Consider the following 22,017-nt stretch of genomic DNA (forward strand, 5'->3'; position numbering starts at 1 on the left):
ATTGTGGAAACTTCACACTAGACCTCAAGCAGCTTGGATTGTGGCCTCTCCACTCTTCCTCCAGACTCTGGGACCTGGATTTCCAAATGAAAATTGGAACTCTGGGACCTTGTGGAGTGTACGTGACTGCCTTCTGGACATCTGTCAAGTCAGCAGTCTTCCCCATGATTGTGGAGCCTACTGAAACAGACTAAGGGACCTTTTTAAACGCTTAAGCCTTTGCAGGTGTTTTTTGTTAATTATTTTAATTTACTGAGATAATCACTTTTATGTTTTCATTGGCTGTAAGCCATAATCTTCAACATTAACAGAAATAAACACTTGAAATAGATCACTCTGTTTGTAATGACTCTATATAATATGAGTTTCACTTTTTGTATTGAAGAACTGAAATAAACTAACTTTTTGAGGATATTCTAATTTAGAGAGATGCACCTGTATGTATGGGGAACGGTTAGGCTAGGTTCACAGAGTCACCAGACAGAATCACATTTGGTGATCTGATCATGAGTCCGGGCCATGAGGTATTCCAAGTGCATAACCTCTTTCCTGAGAGAGAATCACACCGATTATATGACAAGAGAAGTGAAGTGGGGCTCAGAGGGGGAGGGGTCCCATGCCAGCTTTTCGGAGGAACAGTGGCTAATTATAATTAGTAAGGGGGCTCAGGGCAGAGCTATCAATTTATATTTTGAATGGCGCGTGGCTGATTGTATATCGATGGTGTTGGTCCATATTTGCATTCAAGGGCGCAGTATAGGAGATATTTTATTCAGGAGGAAAATGTGTATATATACAGTATGTGACCTTGTTATTGTCAGGGCTGCGGTGATCAGCGCTTTAAGATGAGTCATGGTCGGAAAATGTCAACATGAATGTCTGACAGCAGATGAAGAAGAAACAAAAGAAAAGCACTCTAAAGCCCCCCGTCTCACATAGCGAGATCGCTAGCGAGATCGCTGCTGTGTCACTGTTTTGGTGACGCAACAGCGACCTCACCAGCGATGTCGCTATGTGTGACACTTTGCAACGATCAGGCCCCTGCTGTGAGGTCGCTGATCGCTGCAGGATGTCCTGGACCATTTTTTGGTCGTTGCTCTCCCGCTGTTCAGCACACATCGCTGTGTGTGACCAGCGGGAGCAGCGATCAGGCTGGTAACTATGGTAAACATCTGGTTACTAGGGGCACACGTGCCCCTAGTAACCCGTTGTTTATCATGGTTATGAGCCTGCTAAAGTGAGCGGTAACCTCCCGCTCCCTGTAGCAGAGTGGTAACCATGATAAACAACGGGTTACTAGGAGTGCGTGTGCCCCTAGTAACCAGATGTTTACCATAGTTACCAGCCTGCTCCTGCTTCAGCAGGCTCGTAACCAGGAGCAGGACATCGTGGAAAGATCCTTTCCACGATGTTGCTGCTCCCCTGATCGTTGGTGAGCCTGCCTGTTTGACAGCTCACCAGCGATCACATAGCGACGCAGCAATGATTCCTGACACGTCGTATCGTTGTCGGGATCGTTGCAGCGTCGCTAAGTGTGACGGGGCCTCAACCAGATGAGACGACTCTGACAAGTTCCTGGATATAAATATTTATTCGTTATTCTGTATGACTTGCCATGAGATGATTGGAGTAAAACAACCGCTTTTAGGCTTTTTTGTGAAATGTCCTTGGACTGCTCAATATTTTTATCGGAGGCACATGGGCCCATCATTTCATAGATCCATTGACACACCTGTAAAAATCATGGATCAGAGAATGAGATCCGTGAGACTTGAGCATGTCCTGTTCTGATCCAATTTTGTATCTAATGTATTCGCTTATTATGTATAGTGCCATCCCTTCGTATATGGTGTACTCTCTCATTATGTATAGCCCCATCCTGTTGGACATAGTCTACTTTCTTATATATAGAACTGTCCCTTAATACAGTTTCCTGTCTTACGATGTGCAGTACCAGCCTTATTACATATCATTCTCTCATTATATACAGTGCCATCTCGTATTGTGTAGCATCCAATGTAGTTATGTACAGTGCTGTCCTCTATTATATTGTCCTCTTTTGTTATGTATAGCGCTTTCTCATTATTGCATAGTGTCATCTCTTAGGTACAGTACTGACCCTTATTACATAGCATATTCTCCTGTAATTTTTGGAATTCATAGTATCCTCACTTGTTATTTAAAAAGTAAAGTGACTGGTAATGGAACATCATGCAACCAGAACAGTCCATCAGCCTCCTCCAATATAAAAGCAGCTTTCACAGTGGGGAAAATACATATTTGATACACTGTCGATTTTTGCAAGTTTTCCTACCTACAAAGAATGGAGAGGTCTGTCATTTTTATCATCGGTACATTTCAACTGTGAGATTCAGAATCTTAAAAAAAAAAAAAAAAAAAAAACAGAAAATCACATTGTATGATTTATAAATATTTCATGCAATAAAATGCAATTTAATTAAGTATTTGATCCCCTACCAACCAGCAAGAACTTTTTTCTTTAAGAAGTCCTCTTACTCTGCACTCATTACCTGTATTAATTGCACCTATTTAAACTTGTTACCTGTATAAAAGATACCTGTCCACACACTCAATCAATCACACTCCAACCTCTCCAAACAGGCCAAGACCAAAGAGCTGTCTAAGGACACCAGGGGTAAAATTGTAGACCTGCACCAGGCTGGGATGGGCTACAGTACAATAGGCAAGCAGCCTGGTGAGAAGGCGACAACTATTAGATAATGGAAGAAACACAAGATGACTGTCAATCTTTCTCGGTCTGGGGCTCCATGCAAGGTCTCGCCTCGTGGGGTAAGGATGATTCTGAGAAATGTCATGAATCAGCCCAGAACTACACAGAAGGACCTGGTCAATGACCTGAAGAGAGTTGGGACCACAGTCTCAAACATTACTGTTAGTAACACACTACGCCGTCTTGGATTAAAATCCTGCAGGACACGCAAGGTCCCTCTACTCACACCAGCACATGTCCAAGCTGTTTGAAGTTTACCAATGACCATCTGGATGTTCCAGAGCAGGCATGGGAGAAGGTCATGTGGTCAGATGAGACTAAACTAGAACTTTGCTATCAACTCCACTCGCTGTGTTTGGAGGAAGAAGAGGGTTGAGTACAACCCCAAGAACATCATCCCAACCAAGACGCATGGTGGGGGAAACATAATACTTTGGGGAGTGCTTTTCTGCAAAGGGACTGGACAACTGCACTGTATTGAAGGGAGATGGATGGGGTCATGTATCGCGAGATTTTGGCCAACAACCTCCTTCCCTCAGTAATAGCATTGAAAATGGGTTGTGGCTGGGTCTTCCAGCATGACACTGACCCCCGAAACACACAGCCAGAGCAACTAAGGAGTGGCTCCGTAAGAAGCATTTCAAGGTCTTGGAGTGGCCTAGCCAGTCTCCAGACCTGAACCCAATAGAAAATCTTTGTAGGGAGCTGAAACTCAATGTTGCCCAGTGACAGCCCCGAAACCTGAAAGATCTGGAGAAGATCTGTATGGAGGAGTGGGCCAAAATCCCTGCTGCAGTGTGTGCAAGCTTGGTCAAGAACTACAGGAAACCTCTGATCTCTGTAATTGCAAACAAAGGTTTCTGTACCAAATATTAAGTTCTGTTTTTCTATTATATCAAATACTTATTTCATGCAATAAAATGCAAATGAATTATATAAAAAATCATACAATGTGATTTTCTGGATTTATTTTTAGATTCTGTCTCTCACAGGGGAAGTGTACCTACGATAAAAACTACAGACCTCTCCATTCTTTGTAGGTGGGAAAACTTGCAAAATCAGCAGTGTATCAAATACTTATTTTCCCCACTGTATGTATGTGTATATATATATATATATATATATATATATATATATATGTATGTATGTATGTGTGTATATATATATATATATATATATATATATATATATATATACACTGCTCAAAAAAAAATAAAGGGAACACTTAAACAACAGAATATAACTCCAAGTAAATCAAACTTCTGTGAAATCAAACTGTCCACTTAGGAAGCAACACTGATTGACAATCAATTTGTGTTGTGCAAATGGAATAGACAATAGATGGGAATTATCAAGACATGCTCAATAAAGGAGTGGTTCTGCAGGTGGGGACCACAGACCACATCTCAGTACCAATGCTTTCTGGCTGATGTTTTGGTCACTTTTGAATATTGGTTGAATATTGGTTGTGCTTTTACACTCATGGTAGCATGAGATGGACTCTACAACCCACAGAAGTTGCTCAGGTAGTGCAGCTCATCCAGGATGGCACATCAATGCAAGCTGTGGCAAGAAGGTCTGCTGTGTCTGTCAGCGTAGTGTCCAGAGGCTGGAGGTGCTACTAGGAGACAGGTCAGTACACCAGGAGACGTGGAGGGGGCCGTAGGAGGGCAACAACCCAGCAGCAGGACCGCTACCTCCGACTTTGTGCAAGGAGGAACAGGAGGAGCACTGCCAGAGCCCTGAAAAATGACCTCCAGCAGGCCACAAATGTGCATGTGTCTGCATAGAAACCGACTCCATGAGGGTGGTATGAGGGCCCGATGTCCACAGATGGGGGTTGTGCTCACAGCCCAACACCATGCAGGACGCTTGGCATTTGCCACAGAACACCTGGATTGGCAAAGTCGCCACTGGCGCCCTGTGCTCTTCACAGATGAAAGCAGGTTCACACTGAGCACGTGACAGATGTGACAGAGTCTGGAGACGCCGTGGAGAGCGATCTGCTGCATGCAACATCCTTCAGCGTGACCGGTTTGGCAGTGGGTCAGTAATGGTGTGGGGTGGCATTTCTTTGGAGGGCCGCACAGCCCTCCATGTGCTTGCCAGAGGTAGCCTGACTGCCATTAGGTACCAAGATGAGATCCTCAGTCCCCTTGTGAGACTATATGCTGGTGCGGTTGGCCCTGGGTTTCTCCTAATGCAGGACAATGCCAGACCTCATGTAGCTGGAGTGTGTCAGCAGTTCCTGCAAGATGAAGGCATTGAAGCTATGGACTGGCCCGCCCGTTCCCCAGACCTGAATCCGATTGAGCACATCTGGGACATCATGTCTCGCTCCATCCACCAACATCACGTTGCACCACAGACTGTCCAGGAGTTGGTGGATGCTTTAGTCCAGGTCTGGGATGAGATCCCACAGGAGACCATCCGCAACCTCATCAGGAGCATGCCCAGACGTTGTAGGGAGGTCATACAGGCACGTGGAGGCCACACACAATACTGAGCCTCATTTCGACTTGTTTTAAGGACATTACATCAAAGTTGGATCAGCCTGTAGTGTGTTTTTCCACTTTAATTTTGGGGGTGACTCCATTGGTTAATAAGTATGATTTGTGTGTGATTTTGTTGTCAGCACATTCAACTTTGAACAGAACAAAGTATTCAATGAGAATATTTAATTCATTCTTTCAGATCTAGGATGTGTTATTTGAGTGTTCCCTTTATTTTTTGAGTAGTATAGATATATATAAATAATACACACACACAGACACACACGCGTGCATCTCACTACATTAGAATATCATCAAAAAGTTAATTTATTTCAGTTCTTCAATCCAAAAAGTGAAACTCATATATTATATAGAGTCATTACAAACAGAGTGATCTATTTCAAGTGTTTATTTCTGTTAATGTTGATGATTATGGCTTACAGCCAATAATGACATATTATTACTATCACAGCACAGATATGAAACACCCTCTCTGTCGGCTGGGACTTGAAACTAACTAATGAACTAATGTATGAAAGCTGCTGTCAATGAACAAATACTCTGAACACTGCTTCCCAATGTCTGTAAGAATAAATGAATGTACGCAACAGAATAATAATACCTTAATGAAGTGTCTTGTGCCGCTGCCCGCCCGTCGCCCCGACGCGCGTTTCGTCTAGCCTTCACCAGGGTGCTGTTCATTGACAGCTGATTTCATACGTTAGTTCAATCTTTTATGCCATAAATCAGTTTGTTCCCATTTTATATATTAAGCGTGGCAGCAGTATTGTCTTATTATTGAATAGTCCATCGAGATCACATGTTCTTTCCATATTGTCTATACCAGCAAGATTTTCTGATACAATATTTTCCTTGTGCACGTAAATTAGCCCGCTCTTATCTGTGAAGCACTGTATTGGGTTTTATTGTATTTTAATTTGTGATTAAATAAAAATTAAATTTTAATGGTTTAATATACTCGTTCAATTCTTCTTTCTATGGGGTACAAGTCCCAGCCGAGAGAGAGGGTGTTTCATGTTTATATTGAGTTTATGATCAGAATTATTATATAGGATTCCATCAGTGGAACTTTGTTGTTAACACAGCACAAATATGTTTATATTTGGGTAGTCCTCTAAGAAAATAGTCAAGTAGGTGTGTCCATTATAATATTGTGTTTAATTTAACAAATTAGCAAGTAAAACACTGTATGTGATATATATATAGATATACTCTATTTAAAAGATATCTTCTGAATCCCCAAGTTTCTTACTTCATGTCATAGTTCGCAGAAAAGTCATACTAGTAATAGATGCAGCGCACTCTGTGAAAGGGAACAACATCTACAGCTTTTCTGTTGTCACGAGCAAAATCCCACAAAAAGTTATTTATAAGTATTGGATTGACTTCAGTGCTTATTTTTCCTCCTTTCTTTTTGAACAGTTCTTGCACTTGCTCATGGATCAGCTCCACAGCCTGGATAGAGCAGCCCCTGATCTCCATCTCTTCCCGATCTCCATTCTTAAACAAACAACCTGCAAAAACAAAGAGGAACTATTCTCAAATCAAAAAATTTGTTCAAAGTATAAAAGTTTTGCCTCTAGTCAGTATAATTGGTCACAAATACATATGATCTTCTCTTGCTTGTAAGTGTGGGATTTTATGAGAAGCAGGACATAATATAACTATGTTGCACGGTTGTAAAATTTTACTGGATTTTCATGAACACCAATCTATCCCAGTTTATCTACAGTACATAAAGAAAATCTCTTACGAAAGTTTAAAATACTAATAATGTTTTTGCACTAGGGTAGTGTACTTATAATGTGCGATCTTAAACAATTGCATTCTTCCATTCCACTCACCATAATATTATCTTCTAATACGACCACCACCTTCTACTGAACTGTTCTATTTTAGATGTTACATATAGACATAACTTATATGGAAAGTTAATTAATTTTAGAAATAAATTCTTTTATTTGTTTTTCATGAATCATGGGTACAACATGTCTTATAATCCAGAGCCTCACAATTATAATTGGATGTTACTAAACAGTTAACAAACCACAAAGAAACAGCTCACATAAGACATAAATTCAAAGAAAATCACAGAAAAAAAACAGCCTTACCAACTCCAGGTCAGATTACCAGTGCACTAGCAGGATGCAGGAGACCCCCATGATAAAGGCTGGGACAGCACAGGTGCAAAATTACTAATTGAGCACCATTCACACACCTACCAATTCATGGAGGGGGTGGTTGCCTAGTATTAAAAATGCACACAGATGAGGCTTGCATAGGACGCCAGTCACACAGATGTGTGATGCACAGTATCTGGCCTACAGCCTACTGAGGACTCCCTTACTATTAGATCAGGTGGGCTGCCCAGCACTATATAGGTGCACCGCACAAGGATAGACACCCCAGTACACCCAACCAATACTAAAGGGCCTGGCTGCATCCTGGCAAAAAATAGAAAAATGTGCAATAAAAAATGAAAAATGATGCATAAAATACACGAGGTACTGGTCTATATTTTGGCCAAAATACGCAAGCTCACAACTCATGTCAAGGGACCTCATACGTGCAGGTCCCTAGACTAAATTAAAAACCGGCTCACATAGGACAGATTCAAGAAAAAACACCAAAAAAAAAGCCTTACTAACACCAGGTCAGATTCCCAATGCACTAGCAGGATGCAGGAGACCCCCATGATAAAGGCGGGGGCAGCACAGGTGCAAAAAAACTGATGGAGAAACTACTCACAAACCTACCAATTCATGGAGGGGGTGGTTGCCTAGTATTAAAAATGCACACAGATGAGGCTTTTTTTCTGTTAGTTAACAAACCTCACTATGAATTTATATTGGAGATATTAGTATACATTTGACCTATTCCACTCTACAGGAATACAGTGGCATATAGCGAGATATTGCCCATAGGCTTCTATTATAAAAGAAAAAAAAGGTTACTGCTTACTACAGTACTATGCAAAAGTTTTAGGGAGGTGTGTAAAAAATATTGTAACGTTAGAATGTTTTAAAAAATAGAAGTGTTAATTGTTTATTTTTATCAATTAACAAAATGCAAAGTGAATGAAGAAAAGAAAAACCTAATTAATCAACATTTGGTGTGACCACGCTTTGCCTTAAAAAAAGTATCAATTCCTCTAGGTATACTTGCGTGAAGTCAGGTATTTTTTAGGATTATAGACAAGTGTATGAGTAGCTAATTATACCAAATAGGTGATAATGGTCATCTTCATGTGCAGGTCTAAACACAGTTGTTAACTGAAACATAAACAGCTGCGGGAGAGGCTTAAAACCGGGTGAGGAACAGCCAAACTCTACTCCAAAGCTGAGGTTGTGGAGGTATCAGATCATACAACATGGCAAGACTGAGCACAGCAACAAGTCACAAGGTAGTTATAATGCATTAGCAAGATCTCTCCCAGGCAAGGTCTCTCCAAGAATTTGGCAATGTTAAGGACTGTTGACAGAACGGTTGGCCAAGGAAACTTACTGCAGCAGATGAAAGATATCATCATTCTTACTTCCTATTGAAATCGGATGATGTCTAGCAATGTGATCAGCTCAGAACTGGCAGCAACGAGTGGGACCCAGCTACACTCATCTACTGTTTGGAGATGTCTGGCCAGAAGTGGTCTTCATGGAATACTTCATTGTGGCCAAAGAGCTATACTTTCAACATGGAAACAATTATTCAGAAAAAAACATGGAACTGAGGTGCAGAAAAATGGCATCAGGTGATCTGAAATCAAAATGTGAAATATTTGGAGAAGTCCAGCCAAAAGTAATCGTCATGGAATAATTGCACTCAAAAAGCAATACCTTCGACTTAGAAACCAGGCCAAGCATCTTTACTATGCACAAAACCTTAGGAACTGGGGTTCAGAAAAATGGCAGCAAGTACTCTGGACTGATGAGCTAAATGTGAAATATTTGGCTATAACAGAAGGCAGTTTGTGAATCGAAGGACTGGAGAGCAGTACAATAATGAGTGTCTGCAGGCAACAGTGAAGCATGGTGGAGGATCCTTGTAACTTTGGGACTGCATTTAAGCAAACTGAGTTGGGAATTTCATCAGGATAAATGGTGTCCTCAATGCTGAAAAATACAGGGAGAAATGTATCGACCGACCATACAGCCAATGTCATTAAGAACTATATTCAGCGTTAAGAAGAACAGGGAGTCCTGCAAGTGATGATATGGCCCCACAGAGCCCTAATCTCATCATCATCAGGTCTGTCTGGGATTACATGAAGAGTCAGGAGTTGAGGAAGCTTACATCTACAGAAGATCTGTGGTCAGTTCTCCAAGATGTTTGGAACAACCTCACTGCCGACGTCTTCCAAAAACTGCGTACAAGTACCTAGAAGAATTGATGCTGTTTTGAATCCAATGTGTGGTCACATCAAATATTGATTTGATTTAGATTTCTCTTTTGTTCATTCACTTTGCATTTTGTTAATTGATAAAAATAAACTATTAACACTTCTGTTTTTTAAAGAAATCTTACTGTGCAGACTTTTCTCTCAAGTGCATGAAACTTTTGCTCAGTAGTACATATCAGGGGGTGACTGACAGCTTGAACAGTACTGTATAAATAGCTTAGTTGACTACGCTATTCTGTACTAGAGATATAAAGAAATCTATTTCAGTTGTTAAAGGGAACCTGTCACACTGTAAATGCAGTCTGATCTGAGAACAGCATGGTATAGAGAAGAGGATGAGCAGAATGATATAAAGGTGTGTTAGAAAACATTCAGTATAACGTGTATTTTATTCATTTGAATCTCTAGTGTTTGTATGTATATTGATGTCGATCTGACACCAGCGGCTCTGCCAGTGTACACAAAATGACCCGCTCAGAGCCGCTCACTGGTTGGTTGCTGCGTTGTAGACTGTCGACGAGATCTAAGAACTGCAGCCGATATCAGACACCGGAAGCAGCGGCAGACTCCGGTAGACTTGGGGACGGTAAGTAAAGCGCAGTTTGTTTGTTTGTTTTTAGAACAGATTGCACCCGGAGACAGGGATTTTCTCAAAGGAGACAGCCCCTTTAAATTTATTGGCCCAAAGCCAAAAACTATACTACTAATTTATATTGAAGACAAAAGGATTTAAATAAGCAAATTCACTGATGTCTCTGCAAATACATACTGTATGTAACTATTCCACTAGTGTAGGGAGATGATATTGTTGTCATTAATGATGAAAAGCCGTACAAAGTCTCATTGCACCTGACCAAAATCACAAGGGGGAATGATGCCATTAGGACCTGTCAGGCTCTGGAATTTGATCTGATACTTCAATTAATCAAATATAGTACCCATTTAACATTTTAAAGGGAATCTGTCAGCGGGATATCACCCCCCAATTATTTATATGTGCATGTAGCTGGACAAGTCCAGCAATATCTTTACATGGCCAGCCTGTTCCTCCATTACTAAGAAATCAGAGTTTGAATCGATATGCAAATGAGGCTGAAGTGCTTTGGGGGTGTGGAAGCTCTTCTCAATCCATTGCCACTCTATTCCATGCCCAACGCTCCTGCCTCCTCCTGTTGGACTGACTGCTACAAGCAAAGAAGCTGTCAGTCAAGCAGAAGGAGGCAGCACTGCTAAAGGCAAATGCCAGCTATGTAATATAGCTGCCATCTGCCCTGTCTGGAGTGGATTCAGTTCCTGAGCCTGCTCCAACCACCCTGACCCCCTTCCATGATGCAATAATATGACATAGAACATTAAGGGATTTAACTAAAACTGTATTAATATAATAGTTATCGTTACATCAGGGAGATGATGATCAGGAATGGCTGCAAAGGTTCCATTCCCAGGAGAGCACATTATTACATACGCTATCCAGCTCTGGTGAATGATAAACCAGTAATTATCTTCCTAAATATGTACTTACCTTCCTTTAGCTTTTTCACGAGCGCTTCTGAATATCTAATGACGTCAAAGTGAAGCAAAGTTTGAGGAACCCGATAGTCAGCAAACATGGTTATTTCATGGATGTCATGGAAGGAGCCCTCATCTTTTCCTTCCAGTACTGCCCAGGTGTCTCCCACTAGGATCTGGGCACGCTTGTAAAAAGCCACCTTCGTACCCTGCAGATGATAAAAGAAATGACATCAGAACCAGCCTAAATGTGGAGACATTTACATGTCCACTTTGCTGGGTAAAAACCTATTTTGCTGCCTATACAGTTCCTACAGGAGCTACTACCCACCGAACCAGTGTGGCACAACTTTGAGAATTTTCCACTTGGTAATTGTTATACATTCCCACAGCAGTCGGCACAAATGATTTCTTGTATCTTTCCTTCTTACACCTTAGTAGGATTCGATGGTTGCTGAAGGTGCTCTTCTGCCTTATGAACAGCTCATGTAATGCGTGTGCGTTATTGTTCATTATCACTAAACATTTCTTCAGTGTTCCTTGTTCCACTAACTCCTCAAAAGTGTCAAGATGGCGGCCAGCAGCGGAGCTTGTCTTCTTGATGAGCTTATTAGCATCAGACATCCGCACACTACTTCTCCAGCATATGATTGCAAAAAACATGGCATTTGCCACTACGGACTGATAGAACATTTCTAACATTTTGCGCTGCACAGATTGAATGACCTTAGTTTCCATAGGAAGTACAGTTTGCTCATCCCCTTCTTGTAAATCTTCTCCGTATGGCACCTCGTCCAGTTGTTTGTGGTCTAAGTAGACCCCCACATATTTATAACTCTCAACCTGCTCCACTTCCTGACCAGCAATAGTGACAGGTGAACCGTCCATCTTTCTACTGCTGTAGTTCACCACCGGCTCCTTAGTTTTCTTTATGTTTGGTTGTAAATAGTTAGCCTGACACCACAAAATCTGATACCACCCTCCTCTATTCCTCCTCACACCGGCCCCACCTAATGCATCCGACTACAATGGAGTCTTCCGAGAATTTTTGAAGGTGGCAAAAATCTGATTTATACCGAAAATCTGCTGTGTACAACGTGAAAAAAAATGGCGACAGCACCGATCCCTGAGGGGCACCTACACAGCTCACTAATCCGCCAGACACAACCGCTCCCATCTGTACACACTGTGGCCTGTCTGACAGGTCGTCCGTTATCCAATGTCTCATCCCCTCCTCCACCTTCAGATCAGTCATCTTTTTGCTTAGTGGCTGTAAGGTATTGAACGCACTGGAGAAGTCAAAGAACATTGTGTGTACAGTGGTTCCATCATTGTCCAAAAATGAATGTACTGTATGTAACAGAGATAAAAAACAATAAATGGCTTAGAAGTTCTGTCACAGACTTACATTATTGCATTGTGCAGTACATTCAGCTATTGGAGGTGTTGATAAGATGATGTTTTGGAATTTGCAGGAGAGAATTCGTTTTCTGAGGACTTACCTATTAAATCAAAGCAGTATCATGTCATATACAATGTTTATTTTAAAGGGAATCAGTTCCCATGGTTTTGATATGTAATCTGAGATCAGCCTGATGTAGGAGCAGAGATCTTGATTTCAGTGATGTGTCACTTACTAAACTGTGTGTTGTTATTTCAATCAAATCTGTGTTTTATCAGCAGGAGATTATCACTAGAGAACTAGGTGCCTCATGCTTCCTGGTCCAACCAGGACCCCAGCACTGATTAGCAACTTTCTGTCAATATACAGTGTACACAGAAAGCTGCCGCCAATCAGTGGTGTGAGCAGGGCTATACTCAGCATTCAGAAAACTGTAGATCTGCAGCAGAGAAAACTGTGATTCTGTCAGAACTGCTGCACCCTGTACATATCACTCTCCTGTAAGATTACATAACAAAAACCCACTGACGGGTTCCCTTTAAGCCTCATTGTATGTTTTATAAGAATTTTTTTTTTTAAATAAACAGTTTTGCTTAAGTGATATTGACAATTAACATTATTCATAAACATATATAGAAATATTTGTTAAATTGCCGTATGCTAACCTGGTAGACCGCCTCATCACGGTAGGAAGGGAAATTCTCCACCACCAGCTGCAAGAGTTTCACTGCACTCTTCTCACTTTTCTTAACACAGTTTAGAAAAGACCCTCCAAATTTTTCCATCAGTATTTTTCCAGTCTGATGAAGGATCTCAAGGCGGGTTTCAATCAAGGTGATGGGAATTTCCGTGTCAGAGCGGAAAACATACTTCAGCTGGTCCAGGGTTACAGTGGAATAATATGACGCTGTAGTGATGGGAATTCCTAGAAGTGTATAAAGTCATATTTAATGAACATGTTCATGATGTCGTTTGCGAGGCATCGATAAATATTTAGCCTTAAATATTTCTGGCAGACAAAAAAATAAAAAGTGCACGTGCTAAATTTTAGCAGAAAAGCTTATGTCAATTTGAAATTGTGATTAAGAAAAATTAACTGCATGAGGTGAAGATTGGAACTTCAGCAAAAACTTTCCAAAAGCGTCTTCTTGCTTTTCTAGGACAATGTGCTGCCCACCAGTCTCATATTGCCCTCCAAAACTTAATGGCATCTGCTTTTTAGTTGTTGATCATCTGCCATATTCTCCTGATTTGGCCTCAACCGGATTGTAGAATTTTTTCTCTAAAGGATTAGAATTTACTTTTTTATCAATGCATTAAATGTAGAGACCCTGATTTATCAAAGTGTTTATGCCAAAAAAAACTGACGTAAAACACTCTGAAAAATTGCAAAATTTTTGTGCAGCACTTAGTTGCCCAAAAATGTTGCAACTTTTAGCTTTTTCATGCCAGTTTTTTCAGCTCTGCAAAAATGGGTAGAGCTGGAGGGGGCAATCGGGGCTAAACAGATCACGGCTATACTCACCTGTCAAACTCATCAATAGTGGCAACGTATCTTATGCCAGAAATGTTACTCCAGCTTTAAAATGTATGGGGGCCTTAAGGAAATAAAAAAAAATAGAAAATAGCCTGTATAGGTACCATAGGCAACTTACTGACCTTCATCCAAGGCTCGGTTTATGGCAGCACAGAATGACCAGTAGCCACTATACTCCTTTCCTTTGTACTTGACCAAGTACTTCTTATCTTGATTTTCTGACCAGAAGGAAAAGTTCAAGGTGTCAGCAAAAAACACCCAATTGACAGCATCTTCCCCAGAGCCCTGCGGATTCAGTTCATGAAGAAATTTCCATCCCTTCAGTGTGAGCTCCTTGTGATCAATCTTCTCAAAGAGCTTCTCAGCGAGGGAGTGGACACCCGCCATGTCCACAGACACATCCTTGCTCTTCTCAGTGATGAACCTGCCAGTATCTCTGGGTCCAAGTGGAGCTGCCATTCTGTTTTGGTACAAGATTTAACATCAATCACAATATTCATATACATTGTTAATGATCCAATTTGTGCGAGTATCACACTGTATAACATTATAAGATACAGAATGAAGTGGAACTATTTAAATAGGTAAAGACCATAATAACAAGGGGGTCCTCCCAAAATAAATATGAGGAACAATACGGAAAAACAGGGAGTTACGACCCAAAAGACAATCAAAAACAGTGTTGCATGTAAAACATAATGACATTTATTGAATCAATTAAAACAAAGTTAATTACAATCATAATGGTGAGATATAGATAATAAAAGACACAAATGTGTGACAAATTTGGCGCTACTATGTAATGAGATGTGGTATTGCACATAGGGTGTCTAGACATATAAGGAAATCAAATGGGACATATTCCATGTAAGGAAAATAGTCCAACAGTATATGTAGAACCAATTATAAAGTTCCTACAACAATGAATGTTAATGCAACCCCGGCTAGCCAAAATGGCCATATATCCAGGGAAACATAATGGTATCCATAGTCAGTAGACTCACCCATAAAGTGCTGCAGTGCCAAGTTGGTCAAGAAAACAGGAGCCCCTATGCGCGTTTCGCGTAGGCTTCGTCGGAGGGCCTGTGTGTTCTATGTGCCAGGTAAGTTTATATATGCCGCCAAAGACATGTGTTCGATATCAGGTACTGACGTGGCGCATGGGGGCGGAGTCTCCAACGTCACTTCTGTCCCGTTCGGCAAATCAAGTGAGCAGTGTGTGTCAGGAAGAATACTTCCTGTGACGTCAATGACACGCATCACGCCGTACTGATGCCATTGGGGGCGGGACGTGCGGGAAATACCGCGCGCATGCGCACCCTGATGATACCGGACATAAAGGTACAGTGTGTCTGACAGAATTTGTGGATATACATTGCAAGAACAATATGCGGACACCCTTACACTAAGGGAATCTGAAGCAATACATGTTAAATACAGTGCAAAGATACAAAATTGTGCATACCAATAGAATAAGAATTTGGTATATGTGCGATTTGATCTTGGAACTCTTAGAGTTCATTTTGACGCATAATTATTTCACCTTTAAAGATAGTTTTTTTCTACAAACACGCGGCACTGCGATGGGCGCGGCGTGCGCGCCATCGTACGCAAACCTCTTTCTAGGGTATTGGGAGAGGGAGGTTTTCGAGGATGGCGCGTCTGCCGCCTCCCAGGCACAGTGCTGGTACCGCTATATTGATGACCTGTTCATCATTTGGCAGGGATCATAGCTGAATTGAACGAAAATCGCTATAACATCAGACTTACTCATAGGTCGGATAGACGACAGATTGACTTTTTAGATATAAAGATCTCAGTACAAGTAGACGATAATATCCAGACTGACGTTTTCCGGAAGGAGACCTCAGTCAATGCACTTTTGCATGCTACCTCCGCCCATATATCCTCTACTATTCAGGCTATCCCCATTGGCCAATTTCTGCGCGTGAAAAGAATCTGCTCTACGCCAGAACTATTTGAAAAACAATCTCAAGAGTTAAATGAACGATTCATGGCCAGGGGTTACAGTAAACACAGTATTAAGAGGGGATACAATAGGGCCAAAAACATTAATCGCAACCAACTTTTATCTGGTTGCAAGAATAGACAAAAGCAGGACCCGATGAGTAGTCCCCCTGTTAGATTCATATCCACGTTCAACAACAGATGGAAGGATATCCGTAACATTTTGGGCAAACATTGGTCCATTTTGAAAACGGACCCTAATATTCGCAAATTTCTACCAGATAGACCTCTGCTTACGGCGAGAAGGAGTAAAAATATTAAAGACTTACTTGTGAGAAGTCATTATGTCTCAAACCCTTCTCTTCCTTTTTCTACGGCTAAACAGAGACTTGGTTGTTTCCCGTGTGGTTCATGTTTGGCAGGCCGCAATATTGTCCGCACGACAACATTTTGTTCAGCAGGAGGCAGGGAATTCAAAATCATGAAGTACATTTCGTGTAGCACGACGCATGTCGTGTATCACGCTACTTACCCATGTGGCTTAATTTACGTGGGCCTCACTTCCCGCGAATTACGTGTTCGCACACGGGAACACGTGAGGGACATATGAGCAGCAGCAAAAGTGAAGGACACAACATTATTGAAGACTATACCACGGCATTTTAGGTCCCACCATGACTGCGATCCAGATGGTTTGAAAGTCAGGGGTATTGATCGCATTCATGGTGGTGCCAGGGGCGGAGACCTTAAAAAACTATTGGCCCAATTTGAATGTCGATGGATACTAAAATTAGGCACTATGACTCCATCCGGTTTGAACAAAAAATTAAGTTTTTCACCATTTTTATGAATTTGACTCTCATGTATAGCTCAATCATTCTAATGATTCTCCCCCTTTTTTCTATTTTTCTCCCCCTTGTCTTCCATTCTCTCCCCCCCACCCTTTCTTTCCACCCCCTCTATCCCCCCTTCTTCCCTCCTCTATTCTTTCCTCTATTTTTCCTTTTCTGTCTCTTTCTCTTTTCTCTTTCTTTTTCTCCACTTTTTCCTTTTTTTATCCTATTCTCTTCTCACTTACCTTTTAGACTTGCCACCCTGGTATTGCTTTTTAATTAATTTTGTATGTTCTGTGTTTATTTTATTTATTTTTATCTAGAAGTTTCCTTTTCATGTTGCCCGCCATCAATCCTGTTTCCTTGTGTCTGACTCTCCTGTGTCCATCATGGAATAGCAACTTTAATACCATCAGCGGCAGTATTTCATTTTCTATGATTGGACATCATGTGTATACTGTACATCAATTTATGTTGATTATATGTACCAAATTCTTATTCTATTGGTATGCACAATTTTGTATCTTTGCACTATATTTAACATATGTATTGCTTCGGATTCCCTTAGTGTAAGGGTGTCCGCATATTGTTCTTGCAATGTATATCCACAAATTCTGTCAGACACACTGTACCTTTACGTCCGGTATCATCAGGGTGCGCATGCGCGCGGTATTTCCCACACGTCCCGCCCCCAATGGCATCAGTACGGCGCGATGCGTGTCATTGACGTCGCAGGAAGTATTATTCCTGACACGCATCGCTCACGTGATTTGCCGAACGGGACAGAAGTGACGTTGGAGACTCCGCCCCCATGCGCCACGTCAGTACCTGATATCGAACACATGTCTTTGGCGGCATATATAAACCTACCTGGCACATAGAATACACAGGCCCCCCGACGAACCCTACGCGAAACGCGCGTAGGAGCTCCTGTTTTCTTGACCAACTTGGCACTGCAGCACTTTATGGGTGAGTCTACTGACTATGGATACCATTATGTTTCCCTGGATATACGGCCATTTTGGCTAGCCGGGGTTGCATTAACATTCATTGTTGTAGGAACTTTATAATTGGTTCTACATACACTCTTGGACTATTTTCCTTACATGGAATATGTCCCATTTGATTTCCTTATATGTCTAGACACCCTATGTGCAATACCACATCTCATTACATAGTAGTGCCAAATTTGTCACGCATTTGTGTCTTTTATTATCTAAATCTCACCATTATGATTGTAATTAACTTTGTTTTAATTGATTCAATAAATGTCATTATGTTTTACATGCAACACTGTTTTTGATTGTCTTTTGGGTCGTAACATTATAAGATAGTAATATATACTAAAAATAAAGTACTTCAAATGCTACAGTAGTATTAGTGTTGGGGAAACAGAGCTAGTAAAAAAAGAAAGCTGGCAACATAAGATCTGGGACAGATACAGTGCCTTAAAAAAGTATTAATACCCCGTGAACTTTCCCACATTCGTTCATGTCACACCCACAAACTTAAATGTATTTTATGTGGATTTTATGTGATATGCCAACATAAAGTAGCAAGTATTTGTGAAATGTACAGGAAATGATAGATGGTTTTCTAATTATTTTAAAAAACATATATCAGAAAATTGTGACGTGCATTTGTATTCAGCCCCCTGAGTCATTACTTTGTAGGACCACGTTTCTCTGCAATTACTGCTGCAAGTCTTTTGGAGTATGTTTCTACCAGCTTTGCACATCTAGAGGCTGAAATTTTTGCTCATTCTTCATTGCAAACTAGCTGTAGCTCAGTGAGATTGTATAGAGAGTGTCTGTGAACCGCAATTTTCAAATCTTGTCACAGAATCTCAATAGGATTTAGGTCAAAACTGTGACTGGGCCGTTCACACACATGAATATGCTTTGATCTAAACCATTCCATTGTAGCTCTGGCAGTAGCTTTAGGGTCGTTGTCCTGCTGGAAGGTGAATCTACGTCCCAGTCTCCAGTCTTTTGCAGACTATAACAGGTTTTCTTCCAGAATCACCCTGTATATACCATCCATTTTCCCATCAACTCTGACCAGCTTCGCTGTCTCTGCTGAAGAAAAGCTTCCCCAAAGTTGGACCCAGATTGATGAAGAGTACTGTTTGTCACTCATTAAGTCCATTCCTCAGAGACTGCAAGCTGTTATTAAAGCCAGAGGTGGTGCAACAAAATACTAGTGATGTATTGGAGTGTTCTTTTGTGTGTTTGTTTTTCGTGATTCCACAATTTTTTCCTCAGAATTGAGTGATTCCATAATTTTTTCCCTCTGCTTGGTCTGAAAAAGATTACCCTTACTGAGTACCACATTTTTAATCTTGATATCTTTTAGTGTTTCTTAAAGTCCTAAAGTTGCCATTTGAAATGACTTTAGTTTTGTGCCATGTCTGTGATCTGCTTTTTTTCAACAACATTAAACAACTGAATGAACATCCTCTGAGCCCGGTGATTCCATAATTTTTGCCAGGGGTTGTATAAGGGCCAGATTTGTGGAATACACAGTGGTTATGGAAAGTATTCAGACCCCTTTAAATTTTTCACTCTTTGTTTAATTGCAGCCATTTGGTAAATTCTAAAAAGTTCATTTCTTTTCTCATTAATGTACAGTCTGCACCCCATCTTAACAGAAAAAAAACAGAAATGTAGAAATTTTTGCAAATTTATTAAAAAAGAAAAACTGAAATATCACATGGTCATAAGAATTCAGACCCTTTGCTCAGACACTCATATTTAAGTCACATGCTGTCCATTTCCTTGTGTATAATTTCCTTTGCACTTCACAAATACAAGCTACTTTGTGTTGGTATATCACATAAAAAGCCCAATAAAAAACATTTAAGTTTGTGAGTGTAATGTTAAGGAATTTGGAAAAGTTCATGGAGTATGAATACTTTTTCAAGGCATTGAATATGGAGAAACGCCTTTAGATAAAATATCACTGCCAAAAAAAAAGCTGTTTAGATGAGGCCTTTTTATCATGTCTTTTACTGTTTTTAATAAAATCCACAGTCTATGCCATAAATGTATGAAAGAAGCGGCCCCACATTTATCTCTAGATCAGGGGTCCCTTACTCGCATCTGGTGCATGTTGCAGAAAGGTGGCCGCACATACAGTACATGGCTCTTTCTATTCACTTCTGTGGGATTTCCATAAACAACCAAAGTCAGTAATATCCACAGCTCCATATACATAATAAAATGGAGAATTTAATGTTAAGAAGCAAAATACTATAAGAAATAATAGTCTCGTGGGACACACAAATGCCTGTTCTAACAGTGAAGTCACAGCAAACTGAACACATAATCAGACTTACCTTGCCCTCTGCAGGAATAATGTGTGAACAGAACAGCAGAAAGGAATATATATCAGCAGGAAGCACGTGGATCGCAGGAGACACGCAGAGGTGACGTGCTATTGCACAATCTAAATTACTTGCCAAAAACGAATGAACATTATTATAACAAAGATCAGAGCAAACATCAGTGAACATGTTTATAAGAGGGGATGAGTCTGGACTTGTCTTCTAGTGACACATTTATGAAAAAAGAGAAAAAAGAAACTTATTTTATAATTCAGATCAACTGGATTTAAAGGGAACCTGACAGCTGCCTGTACTACGGACACCATGAATCAGCGTCCGGTTCAGCCATTTCGGCCAGGTATATCTGCGGCGTTTCTAAGGCGTACATTTAGAAGCCGTCCGAGGACTATGCCATTTGAGTAACTAGTCCAAGAGGCCATTCCCCTTGAGTGACAGGTCTCTTCCTAAACACATATATAGGGAGAGACCTGTTACTCAAGAAGAGCAAGGCGGGAAAAAAATTGCAGGGGATTGTAATAATATAATAATATTTTTTTATTTATATAGCGCCAACATATTCCGCAGCACTTTACCATTAAGCGGGGACATGTACAGACAATAAATTCAATACCAGGTGAGACAGTTTAACAGTTACATCAGGAGTGAGGTCCCTGCTCGCAAGCTTACAATCTACAAGGAAATGGGGGGACACAATAGGTGAAAAGTGCTTGTTATTTCAGGTCTGGCAATTATAATAAATAGGGATTTTCATATAAAGCTGCATGATCCGGTCATCAGCCTGTATGTTCAAGAGCAATACTCAATTACCGAGTGCAGTTACAGTATCTTGTGCATGGAGGGTGTGGAGACAGATGAATAGTAGGGAGCAGATTCTGAATAATATTTAGGAGGGAACAGGGGAAAGTTAGTTTACTGGGTATTTGAGGTGGTAGACCTGTTTAAAGAGATGGGTTTTTAAAGCGCACTTGAAGACATCGGGGCTAGGCATCAATCGGATCGTCTGGGATACAGCATTCCAGAGAACTGGCTCAGCACGAGAGAAATCTTGGAGACGGAGTTGCAAGGTTCGGATTATGGGGGATGTTAGTCTTAGGTCTTTTTTAGAACGGAGGGCACGTGTAGGGCGATAGACAGAGATGAGAGAGGAGATATAAGGTGGTGCAGAACTGTGGAGAGCTTTGTGGGTGAGAGCGATGAGTTTATATTGGACCCTGAGGTGGACCGGCAACCAGTGTAAAGACTGGCACAAGATGGCGGCATCGGTGAAGCATCTGGACAGAAATACGACCCTGGCTGCCGCATTCAGGACGGATTGGAGAGGAGAAAGTTTGGTAAGAGGGAGACCGATCAGAAGAGAGTAGCAGTAGTCCAGAATAAGAGCGACAGTAAGAGTTTTAGCAGTTTCAAAGGTGAGAAAAGGTCGGATTCTGGAGATGTTTTTAAGATGCAGGTGACAGGAGCAATTGAGTGATTGGATATGGGGGGTAAAGGAAAGGTTAGTGTCGAATATGACCCACAGGCAGCGGGCGTGCTGCTTGGGACTTATGGTTGAACCCTCCAAGGTAATTTCGATGTTAGGTAGAGTTGGGTTAGTGGAGGGGAGAAACACAAGAAGTTCAGTTTTAGAGAGATTCAGTTTAAGATATAGGGAGGAGATGATGTTAGAGACAGCAGACAGACAATCCTTGGCATTTTGTATTAGGGTAGGGGTGATGTCAGGGGAAGAGGTGTATAGTTGGGTGTCGTCAGCATAGAGATGAT

At 41.0% G+C, this 22,017-nt stretch overlaps 1 protein-coding gene across 1 annotated transcript; it reads right to left on the reverse strand.

Moving 5' to 3' along the window:
- Nucleotides 1–6,404: 6,404 nt before the first annotated feature.
- On the reverse strand, nt 6,405–20,394 carry LOC141161550 (queuosine 5'-phosphate N-glycosylase/hydrolase-like). Its single transcript, XM_073646507.1, has 5 exons — nt 20,248–20,394; nt 14,232–14,569; nt 13,238–13,497; nt 11,184–11,379; nt 6,405–6,779 (listed from the first exon to the last, which is right to left on the reverse strand). Exons 2-5 carry the CDS (start codon nt 14,566–14,568, stop codon nt 6,547–6,549), a joined length of 1,026 nt encoding a protein of 341 aa, XP_073502608.1. The 5' UTR covers nt 14,569; nt 20,248–20,394; the 3' UTR covers nt 6,405–6,546.
- Between the last annotated feature and the right edge of the window lie 1,623 nt (nt 20,395–22,017).

The sequence above is a fragment of the Phyllobates terribilis genome, unplaced genomic scaffold (genome assembly GCF_046119375.1).
Source record: "Phyllobates terribilis strain yellow unplaced genomic scaffold, ASM4611937v1 Scaffold_9__5_contigs__length_417890890, whole genome shotgun sequence".
NCBI classification, from domain to species: Eukaryota; Metazoa; Chordata; class Amphibia; order Anura; family Dendrobatidae; genus Phyllobates; species Phyllobates terribilis.

Coding starts and splice junctions, on each gene's coding strand:
- LOC141161550 (XM_073646507.1), bottom strand. CDS start 14,568: ATGGCAGCTCCACTTGGACCCAGAGATACTGGCAGGTTCATCACTGAG. Junction 13,498..14,231: donor AAACCGAGCCTTGGATGAAG/GTCAGTAAGTTG, acceptor ATACACTTCTAG/GAATTCCCATCACTACAGCG. Junction 6,780..11,183: donor CGTGAAAAAGCTAAAGGAAG/GTAAGTACATAT, acceptor TTGTTTTTGCAG/GTTGTTTGTTTAAGAATGGA.